Source organism: Magallana gigas, chromosome 5 (genome assembly GCF_963853765.1).
Source record: "Magallana gigas chromosome 5, xbMagGiga1.1, whole genome shotgun sequence".
Taxonomy (NCBI): domain Eukaryota; kingdom Metazoa; phylum Mollusca; class Bivalvia; order Ostreida; family Ostreidae; genus Magallana; species Magallana gigas.
The window spans coordinates 49,378,251-49,392,746 of NC_088857.1; the positions used below are offsets into that span (position 1 = coordinate 49,378,251).

The window sequence follows — 14,496 nt, forward strand, 5'->3', positions numbered from 1 at the left end:
ACTTTGAGAATATTATCCGAACACATATACTTCCGCTCGAAATTTCACAGGAACTGAACAAATCTCGGTGAAGTCTCGTGAACTTTCATTCGAGCACCTCTGGATTTATCATACACTTAGCAACGATAAAGAAAACATTCCGAACACATTCGCAGGGTTGTACTAATAACGTTTCAATGCTTACATTCATCAAAAGTTAAATAGTTTTCAAAAAGCTGTTACGCCTCTAAATTGTTTGATTTTTTATATCTCCATTGAATATGATCTCGTAATTTTGATGATTATTTAATCATTATTAATTGGTTTTTTTTTAAGTTTTTGGATTTTTCAATATAAAAGACTTTTCTTTCAAACCACGCATGCCCTGATGCAGACGAATTTATCACTTGTGTTGCACCCTCTTTAATTGCTCTCATTTAAACGGGTTACTGAACAGTGCTTCATATTGACAGGAAGGTTCGTTTCTTGTTTACTGTTGTTTGCCTGGGATTTCTTGGTTTGTCAAATGCTGATATGGAGCCAATTCGTTTTCCCGCTCCGAAAACGTGCCGCCATCAGCGGAGTCTACAATCTACATTCAGAAAATGTGTTACAGAATGTTCCTTTATGGGCAAATGACCGATGGAAAAGTTTGGTCCGGTGAAATCTCACTCTGGAAGGTATTAACTACATAGATAGCTTATTCTGGCAGAAGCAGATGAAGTACAAGAAAATAGGAAAAGGTCATGAAGACAAACGCATGCTCAACGATTTAGACAGGAATTGCACAGTCCTGGAGCTTTTTAACCATATGTAAGCTGTTTTTTATAGCGATAAACCAAGGTAATTGTCCTGTAGAGATATTGCATGTCATTACCGGTGTTGGACCGATGGAAATATTTTGAAACGAGTTTTGGGCAATTTCATAGATGAACCCTTTTTATATTATGATCAGCAAAAATTCGTTTTACAACATAACATATCAATGACTTTTCAAACTTGTCGTATCTAGATGATCAATAAAGTCGGCGTGGACAAGGTCCAGTCTCTAACCGAAAATATTTGCGGTTTACTATTTTTTATCAAGTAATACAAGGAATGCAGCTGTATGCAGAAATGGTTACTTTAGATATATTGTAATTAAATTGAGAAATATTTTTAAGTTTTAATCAACAAATCAATTACATGTCACACTTTTAAAGACCCTTTCACATTTTGCACCGAGCACTTTACAACACTTTGTAATCGGTATTTTTTAGCAACCAACGAGCTCTCATATACGTTGTACGAGCTCTCGCATTCATTGCGTGTGTTTTATTGGTCGCATCAAGTCTCCTCAAAATATTGGACAAGTGCAATATTCAGACGCAACCGATTGTGACCCAAATTAACGCAGTGCAATGTACCAACGAAGGTCTTACAACGTTTTGTGTATTTGCAAAAGTGATACACGATTGTTTATGCTTGTGTTTTGCGACCATTAGATTGTTGGTCAACGTATCTCATGTAATTTTGCAACTCTTTGCTACCATTGTACGATTGATCACCTTCAATTTACCATGAGCGCCACACTTCCAATTGCATTGGCGCAATCGTTCAATCTTGCAATCACCTGATCCAATCGCATTATCTTACAAAATTCTTGGTACAATAGTCGCATATAAATGAAAATAAGATTTTTCTTGATACGGTGATAGTAGCCTACTCAGTTATTTCAAAGATAACATTTCTATGTTATCTTTGTAAACACTAATTACAAATGACATGTGGTGATAACCAACATTGTTCAAATCAAAAGTTCAAAGGAAAAATGAAAAAAGGAACAGAGCAAACACAACACTCTAAATAAATTAGAGGCATGATCAGGTGCCATGGAGGAATATGCATCCTCTGCTGACTGGTCACACCCGACGTGTGTTCTTAGACGCAATCGGGAAAATCCGTAGACAATCAGGTGAATAATTAAGGTCCTACTACAAGTATGAAAAATGTCATTCAGCATGCGAATTGGTGGAAAATGTATTTGCTGACAACATCGTTGTATCGACCATAGAACTCACAAAAAAAGGTGACTTTAATCGGGACTGTTGGTAATTTTGGTAATGCTTAATTTCTTGATCCATTTGTTTTATAGAACGATAACTTTCCCTTTTGCAAATTGAATAAATATATAAAAGTTGAAACTTAATTTTTTCATTAATTGACACTGTGTGAAAATAACCGCAAGATTAGCTCAGGTGTAAATATATTAAATTTTTTCACCTGAAGCTCGCTTTTCGGAAAATAACCATAGGGTTAATTTACATAATGCTTTATTTAATTCTATGGAACCTGCTAATACGATGCAGAATACTTACCAAACCGTAGCTGCCTTTCACTCAGGAAGCACAGTTCTGAGGAGATAACACAAGGGCCAGGCTTCCTCCTGTGGCACAGAATTTACTCGCCCCTGTAAGTGTTCTCAATTAATTTAAAATTAAGCGCTTGAGGAATCATCATCGCATGAAGCATTTTTCGTTAGTTCTGCAAAATCATTATACAAAACTTTAAATGCTCTGACACTGTTAGCTACCATTACTGACATTTTGACAACACATCACAATCTTTTGACCAATATTTTACCTATACCTTTTACCTATACCTACGTTCACCAGATGCTTATTTTGACCGCGTTTTTGGACAGTGAATTTGTATTCTACATCATCGTTCTATGCAGTATGGAGACTCGGCGTGGAGACGCAATACCATACTGGGAGTCAGGTTTAGATCACGACATGGTTGAACCGACAACATCCGTCCTCTGGAGCGATCGGATTTTTGGAAATTGCTATGTTTAGGTCATGAATGAACCTTTCCGAAACATGAGAGAACATGAGATCACCTCTTATTAGAAACTATGGAACTGGTCAGCTATTGTACTTTTCCTTGGGTTTTTTTTATTGTATGTGAACTATTTTTTTTTTGGTCAACAAGGTACATTTATAATACTGGTCTTTTAAACACGTTATTTCATTTAATTATAAGTACCACTATAACCGATAAATCCAAATATTTTATGGAGTGAACTTTTTATCACATTAAGATTTTGTTTAAGAGTGTTTTTTATTGGCTTCACTGTCATCGTTGACTTTCTACATTACTTTATCACTGAGCTAAAGAACTTAAAATTTACTAATAATTTTGAATGCCCCTTTCAACACTAAAAATATCCAAGTTAAAAATCAAAATGACATCCTTGACAGTTATACTTAAAATAATTTACTTGTAACCTAATAGAAAAATGAAATTATTTAATTGTATGATGTATGTAGATTATATTTTTTAAGGTAATAGCGCTTTATTCACAAAAGCTAGAATAGGAGCTGTTTTAAGCTAGCAAAGATTTCAAGATATCTCCGAACACCACCTGGACGACAATATATACAATCTTAAAGGACATCATAATGGCCCTTATGTTGGAGGACATCTTTCAGCTCTTCCACGGTCGTCGGTATTGTGACCATGAAATTTCTCGGTTAGTTGCTAGTTAGTTTGTACATAAAGTCACACTAGCTATATAGAGAAATGGCAAGGGGGCCACTCTTGATCGATGAAAAAGTTAGTGACTTTACGTTTAGTGATATTCGTAATCCCCCGACTCCTTGGAAACAGTTCATGCTGACCCTCATTTTGGAAGAGCTAGTACTGGAGTCAAAAAGAAGAGCAGGACATCGACCAGAGATTTTCCAAAACGCGTCATTTTAAAACAACCATCTTCAGTCTGTCTTTTCTCTTTATCGATCTTTTACAAATACGTTTGTCAGTGATGGAGTTGTAGATATAAAACGATGGGTTTATATCCCTGTACGTATCGTCTATACAAGATCCAAAAACGTTCATGAAATCGATCCGACATTGTCTAGAACAGTTTACCAATTCGAACACACATGTCAGACCGCTCATTTGGGTGTTTCCAAAGTTTTTGTAACTTCCAATGGTCAGTGTCACATGATGTATACAGAATATGCTATCATAAATACTAGTAACAGACAACCAGTATACACTACCACAATGACTGAAGGAGTCAATCCAGATTACGATGGAGGAGATGCGTTGTATAAAGCATAGGATTAGTATGGTCGATCTTGCCAACGTCTTTGTCTTGCTGGAGGCACCGTTTAAAACAAGAATGTCTACAGATTTTCCACAAATGTATTTGAATATATTTAATGATGTTTCAAGTTTATTTCCAATGTCATTTAATCTAGAGGACATGCACAACGACCTTTCGGCTCCTACTTTTACTTTTGTGCGTGACAATAGTAAAAGATGATCGTGGGTCTACTTTCAATTTTCAAAATTTACTTTTATAATACGGTATTTGTTCCGTGCATTTTTTCTTGCACATCATCAAAGTCCCGCTAAACACTTATTTTTAAAAAAGATAAAGAAATAAAAATAGGTTTTTGTAATTTCATTTCAATTGCTGATAATATGCAAAGGCTATAAAAGGTTTTTTTAATTAACACTGGCTTTAAGTACATTTTTAATATTTTAAACTGTGTAATCCGTTAAAATAAATATCAATATAAAGGAATAGTTATGTGCCTTTTTTCGTGAAATCTGTTGTCCTTTTATTAAGCTGTAAAAATTGGAGATCATTTTGAATTCATGCAATAAAATTTAGTCACATTTTTAAAGTTATCAATTATAAATAAATTCATTCTCCGCGTCTTATTAACAACGCCTCATTTGGAATATTTATTATCACGTGATATTGCTTACTTTTTAAAAGTACGGAAACAAGAGTTTAAAACGTAAGCTTTTTGAGTTTGATTAAATGCAGATCACCCATAATGGTCAATCGTTTATGAATATTAATATGAAGTGACACTAAAATCTGATAATAACAAATTGAATGGAAAAATTCCTCGTATTTATCAATTTTTTTTTTTTTATTACTCATCAAAATGATATATTTCCAAAAGAATTCTATAAGACGTCGTCGATAGCTTGTAGTCAAAATTCTGTTATAAACAAACAATGAAATAAAGTGCAAATCAGCTGCATTCGTTTTCATAATCATCCGTCGCATTTAAAATGTGCATTACCAAAGGAAGATTTGTAGGGGAACGAGGAAAGTAGTGTTAATATTTTCCCTCTTCTTGATTTTTCAAAGAAAAATAGTACAAAAAATTAGTTTAAATTTGTTTTTCAATATGTTTAAAATCAAGTTTTAGTATAAGTTCAAAAAAAGGTATAAAAGTATAAAATCAGATGCTAAAAACTAAATGACACGAAAATAAACAAAGCATTTCACGGCAGCATATCTTAAAAAAATTATTTTAATTTTTGAAAATTATGATAACAAAAAAATAAAGAAAAAAAATAAATATCATTAAAGCCTTTTAACAGTTAATAATCTAGAAGATAAAATTGATTTTAAAAACATTGTTCTTCGAATTCTTCAAAATTATTTACATAAAGAAAATCCCTTTTAATTACTGTTTTTCACTCGACTTATATTGCTATTACTTAATAAATTGATACAAATTCATGACAAGGAAAGCCTTGGTCATAGTGTGTAAACCTTTGATTTGATTTTGCAGACAAACACAAAGGCCTCTAGCATGAAAATGAGACCATTGACCTATATATTTGAAAATGATTAATTGCACTACCATTTTAGGTTCACTGTCTAAATTGAATAGTGTTTGTTTCTTATTTTTCTTTATTGTTTTATTTGACCCGTTCAGTACATTATATTATCCCTTTGACAACAATAAAAAAAAGGCTGGGTTATCAACAAAATAACCATTAGATCTACCAAATATTTATTTCAGTAAAAAAAATAATGTCTGAAGATAAATACTTCTACTTTTTCTATAAATATTAACCTTAAAATTTTATAATTTTCCTATGATTTTATGTAGAGTATTTTTCTTATGGAGATAAATAAAAGCCTAAAATGGCAACGACCATCGAGTCCTCTTAATAGTAAGAACGTTTTTTTTAATAATCCTAATTTTATGAAATTGAGAACCGTGAGTATAACAAAATTAGACACTCTATTGTCACCTGCAAAGATATATATGCCTTGCCATACACAAATTTAGAAGGGCGTCTATGAACGACCATTATTTTTTAAAAATTACAAATCGAGAATTTAATTAAGATTGCATGTGTTAACTCTGCATTTGTGTCTATGTCAAGCATGGAAACTGTCTCCTGTTAAATTTAGTTGCTGAAATTAATCAAATCTTTTCCTCTTCACTAAAAAGAACATTACGTGATAATTATGCAAAACATGATAGGTCTTATAAATTGCGCGAGACGGTGTCCTGAATCAGGCAGAACTCCTCAAGAGAAGAAGGTAAGTAAAACATAGTAACTATCGTTTTTAAACGAAATTGTCACATTGTCTTGCAAATAGAACTGAATTATTGATCATCCTTTTATATATTTCTATATTATTGGCCATTCTTTTAATATCATATTTATCAGTTTTGCCATTTTGTTGATTATTTATCTATAAATATTTGTTAAGTATTTAATATTTTAAAATAATTATATTTTTATGAATTTCATTTTTGAAAGACAATGTCTACCCCTTTTGAGCAAAGTCATATATAGAGAGTGTATTTTGTTGATATATATATATATATATATATATATATATATATATATATATATATATATATATATATATATATATATATATATATATATATATATATAGGTTTTTATATCTAAAGAAAAAGGCGCTCTCTTATCGTGATTTTTTTAAATTCTTGTATGAACCTTATTTATGTCATCGTTATGTTTTAAAAAAGCTGTTAGTTTTGTTGACAGGGAAGATGGCTTGCTTCTTGTTTGCTCTCCTATGGCTGGGATTTCTCAGTTTGTCGTCTGCTCTTCTGGAACCGATTTCTTTTCCCACCGAATTACAAGAATGCTACGAGTACCGCTCCGATAACGTGACGTCATCAGCCGAGTCTGCAATCTACATTCAGAACACGTGTTACAGGAGCTTCTTAACCGACCAGATGACCGATGGAAAAGTTTGGTCAGGAGAAAATCTCACACAGGAAGGTATTAGCTACATAGATAGCCTATTCCGACGAATTCTGGCGGAGGCTGATGAAGTTGAAAAGTACAAGAAACTAGGAGGACGTCAGAGAAGACAAGCGTCTACTACTCGAACACGACGTGAAGTGCGCAGTCCTGGCGCTTATCAGCCATACGTTAACTGTGTTCAACGGCTTCAAACCGAGGTAACAATGATTTTTATTCTGTGATATGCGAAACTTTTGGCATTTTTGGAATTGACTATGGTTGGCAAAAGCCAGAGACTGCTAATTGTAGAAAATGCGATCATTTAGAAATACTATTTAACATGTGCTTCGTAAAAGACCATGTTTCCTGTTTTTAAACAAATAACTGCCTTCCAGAGAGTGGAACCAGCCAGTGCGGGACGGAACACTTACCAAACCCTGGCCGCCTTCCACTCAGGAAGCACCCTGGGGAGAGCACACAATGGCCCAGCCTTCCTCCCGTGGCACAGGATTTATCTTTTACTGTAAGTGTTGTTTTTGCATTCTAAATAAATGTACATACTAGTATATGTTAGTGCTCAACATTATGTCATAGCTTCTTTGCGTGTAGCGTAATGAAATCAACTTTGGTATTCAATCCAAGCACCATATTATATTCCAAAATGTTTAATAGCTCTTACCTTCTGTTGGCTTATTCTTCTTCACCTTAATTTACAAATGCAGCGCCATATCTTTCTTGACACTTACTTTACCATAGTTGTTCAACAAATAAGATCTGGGCTGTGATTTGGACAGCGAATTTCATTATCCATAATCGTTCTATTCAGTATGGAGACTCAATGTGGAGCTGCAATACCATACTGGGAGTCGGGGTTAGATCACGACATGGTGGACCCTACAACATCCGTCCTCTGGAGCGATCGGTATTTTGGAAATGGCGACGGTGAGGTCATGAATGGACCATTCCGAGACATGAGAACTATTCTAGGAACACCTCTCATTAGAAACTACGGAACTGGTCAGTTTTATTTTTGTTCTTTGCTTTCTGTTCTAGACTGTTTATTTATTAGCAGTGGTTCTTTGTCTTCATAGCAAAACGATAAGCTCTCAGTTATACATATCAGTACGCAATATTTCGTTTACAATAAGCTCTCGTTACAATTGGAATAGCATTACCTGTTTTGGTAGAGAATTGATTTTTTCCTTTTAAGTGGTTAAAATTAATTAAGGCTCTAGTCTTTGGTAAAAAGTATTTGAAGGGTCCAAAGTCGAAGTTCAAGGTCAAACGTCATCATTAATTCAGAGCAATTGCTTTAAAGTTCGAATGCAGGCTTTCAAATACATATATGTCTGCTTGCTGACAAATTTGTTCATACTGATCATGTATTAATTTATACATTGCCTATACACAATGTGGTTTTGAGTTAATAATCTACATTATATATCATAATACATTATATTAATCCATTTTTCTTTATTAAAAGGTAATAGTGCTTTATTCACAAAAGCTGGTGTGCGAGCTGTTCTTAGCCGAAGACGATTCCAAGATATCTCCGAACCACTACCCCGTGGTAATATTTACAGTCTGGAACGGCATCATAATGGCCCTCACGTTTGGGTTGGAGGACATCTTTCAGCTCTTAACTCTGCAACCTGGGATCCGGTCTTTTTCATGCATCATGCATACGTCGATGCTGTTTGGGCCCGATTTCGGCAACTGCAAATCCAGAGTGGTATTAACCCTGAAACAAATTACCCATCAACTTCACAACGTGGACATCGTCCTAATGACGTGATCAGCTTCGGGACTTTGTTTGAAAGAGTTACAAATATTCAAGCCATGGCTAATCGTTTTGCAAACCTTGTGACATACGAGGCGTTTCCAGTTTGTGAAAATAATTGTAACAATAGCCCAGATCTGTATTGCGATCAGAATAGGCGTGTTTGTATATCGCGTGCTCGGGCAAATTCACCGGCTACTGCCAGTGGTTTTGTTGCCATGGGTGCCGCTCGTGGAGTAAGTCTGGACATGCAATCACAAGCGCTTGACAGGGCCATGGCAAGAGGACCTCTTCCGGTCGGGGAAAAGTTTAGCGACTCTCCGTTCCATGACATTCGTAACCGCCCTGACAACTTGGGAACGGCTCGTGTTGCCACTCAAATCAGGAGAGCGCATTCTCGGGTCCGAAGACATTCACGACGCCGACGAATGCAGCGTCGACGCGTGCGACGCGCTGCTCCCCTAAATGCAACACTTCAACACAACCATTTTCAGTCTGTATCTGCTCTTGACCGGTCTTTTACAAATACGTTTATAATTGACGGAGTTGTAGATATAAAACGATGGGTCTATATTCCTGTACATGTCATTTATAGCAGATCTCAAAACGTCCAAGGAATCGATCCGACATTGTTTGGAACAGTTGACCAAATCGAAGACACATGTCAGACTGCTCACTCGGGTGCTTCCAAAGTGTTTGTCACTTCCAATGGTCTGAACTATTACGGGATGTATACGGAATATGCTATCATAGACAACAGACAACCAGTATACACTAACACGATGACGGTAGGAGTCAAGAATCCGGAATACGGCACAGGAGAAACGTTGTTTACAGCCTACGATTCGTGTGGTAGACCTTGCCGACCTCTTTGTCTGACTTTCGTTAACGGTCAGAGGAACAACAAGGGTTGCTCCGGAGCCTTTAGAATCTCTACGTCTTCCCCTCAGATGTACTCCATTACCTATGGTGATGCGTTGAACTCTACCCTGATGACATATAGTCAGATAGATACCCATGCGGACTTTTCGGCCCCCGCTCTAACATTTCTGTGTGACAACAGTAATACCTGGCCTTGGGATTACTGATAATTCCATGTTGAAACCAGAGTAAAGCATCTTTAGTCTTCATTAAACAGACATAACATCTTTTTAACACGACCAATTGTTCTTAATTACGTGCAAGGACATTTGAAGTACATACATTTCAATGAAATTTGCTTTGCTAAAAACAATTTTATAAATGAATTAAACCAAATTTAACAAGCCTTGGCCTTGTATGTTGATTTTCTTTGACTTCCCGTGTTTGATAAAGCTCATATCACCCAGATATCCAGTCATTTTTTTTCTTTTTTATCTATCTAATATAAACTTTGATTTTCTGTTAACTTGCATCATTATGTACAATAGCCCTGCTGGCACAATTATACTAGTATCCACCCAGTCAAACAATAAAATGATATTTGAGTCATTGTGCACATGACTTCAATCGATCCGATGTTAAATTGGTCGAAGAGGACATTGGAAGTGTAAGAAGTAGAGGCGATATGTTAAACCATCTGGAATGATTCGGTATGAAAATTCCGACGAATGAAATATACAATGTGAGAGAATTTGAAAAAGTCGTCATTTAAGTGAAATACTTATGTCTCTTGAATTGTTTTGGCGTTATTAATAGATGCATAACCAAACGCTTGTCACATCAGCAATCAGGGTGTACATAGTTCCGGTTAAAATGATATAAATAAGAGACTCCATGACACTGCCAAGCATGTAGGGTCAAAAGACAAATCTTACTGGATGATAAATCCACAGTTGTGTGCCTTTTTGTTCCTTTTTCACGGAAGTCGTATATACCCGGGATGAACAAGAAAATTTGTAAAGAAGTTTCGAAGTTTATTTTACGCATTTTTCAGCTTGGGAACTTTTGTTGTAAAATGTTTCTTTTGACAAAGATGTTTATTGTATATAAGCTTTTACTACAGTCATTTTTTTGTGGGTAACATCGACAAGTTACATTATTGCCGTCCTTTTCAGATTTATCATATATGAACTATGGTAAAAACATTTTTCTTCTGGTAAAACTAAAGTTTTAAAAATATTATCACATGAGTTTCAAGTTACTTTTTTTTTTCATTTTGGCAATTTTTACAGCAAAATAAATTCCAAAAAAAATTAAGCGCATACTTTTTACGGATCATTAACTTGAAAATTGTTTTAAATATTTTATCATACCATATTTTTTTAAAATCATATATAACAATGAGTTGTGTGAATAATATATTATCATACAAATATATTGTATGATAATAAAGTATATAGAGACGGATCCAGCCCATTTGACCCATATGTTACTCTATAAAAGAAAATAAAAACTATCGTAAATTAAAGCATTGCAGATGTCCTTTTATACAGCTAATATTGTCTTTACACGATAGAGAGCTCCACAATTATAAAAAAGCGAAGGCGAAAGCGCGAAGATGCGAAGGCGAGAGTGCGAAGTTGCGATGGCGAAGGAGCGATTGAAGTATCGCTTCTTCGCCTTCGCAACTTTTCACTTTCGCCCTCGCACCTTCGCACTTTCGCCTTCGCAACTTCGCACTCTCGCACCTCGACCCAAAGGCGAAAGTGCGAAGGTCAAATATGACCCATCGGAACACCATACATTGGGTTTTTTTTTTATATAGTGTTGATTCTCTGCACATATTTGCTGGATGTACGAAATTGTCCGTTTCTCTGAGAAATTTATATAAATCTAGCGCAATCCAAGTCTGATATGTTAAGTAATAGAGAACTTAAACAGCTTCTGCAGAACATAAAATAGTAAAATACATAACTTGCTGTTTAATTCCTCCCCCTTTCCAAACAGTCCCATTTCTATTCTGATAGGAAGAAATTGAGCGAGTATAGACGGAAATTTGAACATGTCCATATAATTACGTGTCTATCTCATGTCAGAATCACTTTTAAAAGTCCTGTAAGTTCTTAGCTTCAAGACCCCCTAATTTACTGTGCCAGACATTCATTCATAAATATTCCGGATGAATTTTGTTCATTGAGAGGTTACAACTAGACCACAGGGGCTCGGTTGTCGGAAATCGCAAATTGTATTACTTGTTCATGTCAGAAGATAAAAATGATTAAGACTTTTAATCTTATGTGTATTTCTGAGTATTTCAATTAAAACATCCACTAAAATTCCCTGTTTTATTTATGTCTAAAAAGTGTACTCAGTGTTATAAAGTGTATTAGAGAACTATTTGTGTGTTTGTACATGTACATTGGATACACCTTTTAAACATGGTTAAAACAGGGGTTTTTAGTGACTTTTTTTTATTGAAATACACGGAAATACACATAAGACTAAGAATTTTTACTAATTTTAATGTTCGGGAACAAATGATAAAGAACTGTAATATCCAAACAACAGAGTCACTGTGAACTATAGACCTATTTATTTACAAAACAAGTGGACATATAGAGAGATTGAAATAACTAGATGTCTAGCCGTAGCGTGGTGTGACCAATTCTGGTTATAGTGTATGATTTTTCTAAATCCCATAGCAAAATTAATTTTGAGAATCTTTTATCACTCATAGCCAGTATAACAACAATTCCACAATGGTAACATGCGGAATTGGTGACAATGTATAAATGAAGCCAGACAGACTGCATCTCCTTGAATAGCAAATACAAATGCAAATATGATATTGGCACAGATGCCTTAACATTAATTTGCATAGGTCCAACATGGGCAGGCAAGTTGTATTTTATAACACATCAGTATAAAAAAATAAGCATTATTAAATTTTATGTAGTCACATTAAAAATTCCATTAAGATAATGCATTGTTTCTGTGTGTCGAATATTTCGCCCGCTTATTACGGTAACAATTCAATAAAGTAATTTTTGATTAATTTTTAAAAATTCATAAAGTTTAGTAAGTTTTTTTCTCTTTATGATACATTATGGATTTCCTATATGTTTTTTGGGGGCATTAGATATACCACACTGTAAAACCACGAAGAACCAGTCAACGAATGAACCAGATTAATCTACGCGGATGAATATGAAAATTTACCAATCAATTTCTTTCAATTGTTAACCATATTAAATTTTTAATCTATGAACATAAAGGTTTCTCATATTACAAGTTAAGTAAATATATTATCACTAACAATGTTGGTGATATATTTAAAAAAAATACATAAGGACTATAATGTCCCTAAACTTGAAAATTCAAGATGGCGTCGAATGCCTAGTTTGTGCACGATTGATGTAATTGATATTTTGTAGTTTGCGTTCCAAAACGTAGCTAAATGCAAGGAACTCTGGCGATTTCTTAAACTTTTTTGATGGTTCTGTAAGTATATGCACAGCTTGATTTGCTAAATAGCTGGAGCTTTGAAACTTTTTAAATTGCAAACAATGCTTTGTTTTTCCGCTTTTCTCATTTGTAGAACATAATTTGCTAATTATAGCATTCAAGTTTCAGGTCTTGTGTAGCAATGTTTTCTGTGAAAACAGTGCAGCTGAATTGATTCCAACAGTATCTCCTTCCGAATGTTCTTCATAATGTGTTCACTTTTTGTTTTGTTTTTTCTTTAAGTTTTACGTCTTTTATTTTGATTTTTGTTTATTTAATTGTTTTTGTTTTCCCTGCTTGAGTGTAATATAGAATTTGTTTTTATATTTTCTGTTACTTGAAGATACTTATATCCTCGATTTGATGCAGACTTTATGGAGGTGAAAGGGTTCCCATTCCTCGCCACACTAGGATTTTATTTCGGCTAGGCCGCTGCCTGTTGGCATCTCTTTCTTCTTTTACATCAGCATTTGCTACTACTATCCATGTCAGGTTGGTATCAGTTGGCATTTTCAGTTTGTTCTTCACTTGCATTGTAGTCTTGGCTAAGTATGCTAGTCTGCAGATGGGTGGATCCAGATTCAAGGCCAGCATGAGTTAGAAGTCTTGATAACAGACTAATAATAACCTTATACTTATATACTTGTTCCACTGAATTACATATTAAGCCTCATGTAAAATGTTTGGCATGTATATTAAAAACGTTAAAGTGGCTGTGCATGAAAGGACTGAAGTCCTCCACAACATGTTTTTCATTAAGTCCACCAAAATTGTGATGTACGGATATAAATGCATGATTACTAGTTAAAATGTATTATCAGACATCTTTCTGTTTAACTTAATTTTATAATAATGATATAAGTTACTCTAATAGTTCAAACATTTATCTAAACTCGAAGCAAATTTGAACCTGTAATGAATACTCATCAAGGTTTGACACACTGAGAATGTATCTTTGCAAAAATATCTTTATTTTATCAAGAACTGATACCAATAAGTACACCAATGAAAATTTCTACCTACACCACTTATACAACTTTTTTAAAACTAATTTAGTTCATTTGTTACTCTTGAGATGTTTGAAATGATTGAAAAAAGTTAATTAAATATTAATTGAGAAGTTTTTAAAATAAAATTTTAGTACCCCATTGAATGGAAGAACTAATATACTCAAATTGTTAAAAGAAAAGATTGAAAATGCTATAACATGTATTCTAATTTGATAAATTTCTAAACTAGAGGTACATGTGAATAGTAGTGAATTTCACTCAAATCATTTTAAACATCTCCAAAAACAATACTGAACCTTCTGGATCCACCCTGTACATTGGACTGGA

The 14,496-nt window shown here is 34.3% G+C and overlaps 2 protein-coding genes across 15 annotated transcripts in view; both read left to right on the forward strand.

Moving 5' to 3' along the window:
• Positions 1-6,294: 6,294 nt before the first annotated feature.
• LOC105331192 (tyrosinase-like protein 1) lies at positions 6,295-10,126 on the forward strand. Its single transcript, XM_034457436.2, has 5 exons — positions 6,295-6,331; positions 6,811-7,232; positions 7,410-7,537; positions 7,841-8,031; positions 8,498-10,126. The coding sequence occupies exons 2-5, from the start codon at positions 6,816-6,818 to the stop codon at positions 9,880-9,882; spliced, it is 2,121 nt and encodes a 706-aa protein (XP_034313327.1). The 5' UTR covers positions 6,295-6,331; positions 6,811-6,815; the 3' UTR covers positions 9,883-10,126.
• Positions 10,127-13,005: 2,879 nt separating this feature from the next.
• The window catches only part of LOC105330921 (histone-lysine N-methyltransferase 2C-like), a 38,882-nt gene continuing 37,391 nt past the window's right edge, over positions 13,006-14,496 (forward strand). For 13 of the 14 annotated variants that reach the window (XM_066086098.1, XM_066086107.1, XM_066086109.1 and 10 more), the window contains exons 1-2: positions 13,006-13,156; positions 13,503-13,651. In XM_066086098.1, coding sequence (XP_065942170.1) covers positions 13,645-13,651 — 7 coding nt within the window. In that variant the 5' untranslated portion in view covers positions 13,006-13,156; positions 13,503-13,644. The remainder of the gene's footprint in view (positions 13,157-13,502; positions 13,652-14,496) is intronic. The other variant, XM_066086099.1, reaches the window with a different exon arrangement.

Bases quoted from the DNA above. Each gene is read 5' to 3' on its own strand.
- LOC105331192 (XM_034457436.2), top strand. From the start codon at position 6,816: ATGGCTTGCTTCTTGTTTGCTCTCCTATGGCTGGGATTTCTCAGTTTG. The intron at 7,538-7,840 runs GTAAGTGTTGTT...CGTTCTATTCAG, and splicing joins CACAGGATTTATCTTTTACT to TATGGAGACTCAATGTGGAG. The intron at 8,032-8,497 runs GTCAGTTTTATT...CTTTATTAAAAG, and splicing joins CATTAGAAACTACGGAACTG to GTAATAGTGCTTTATTCACA.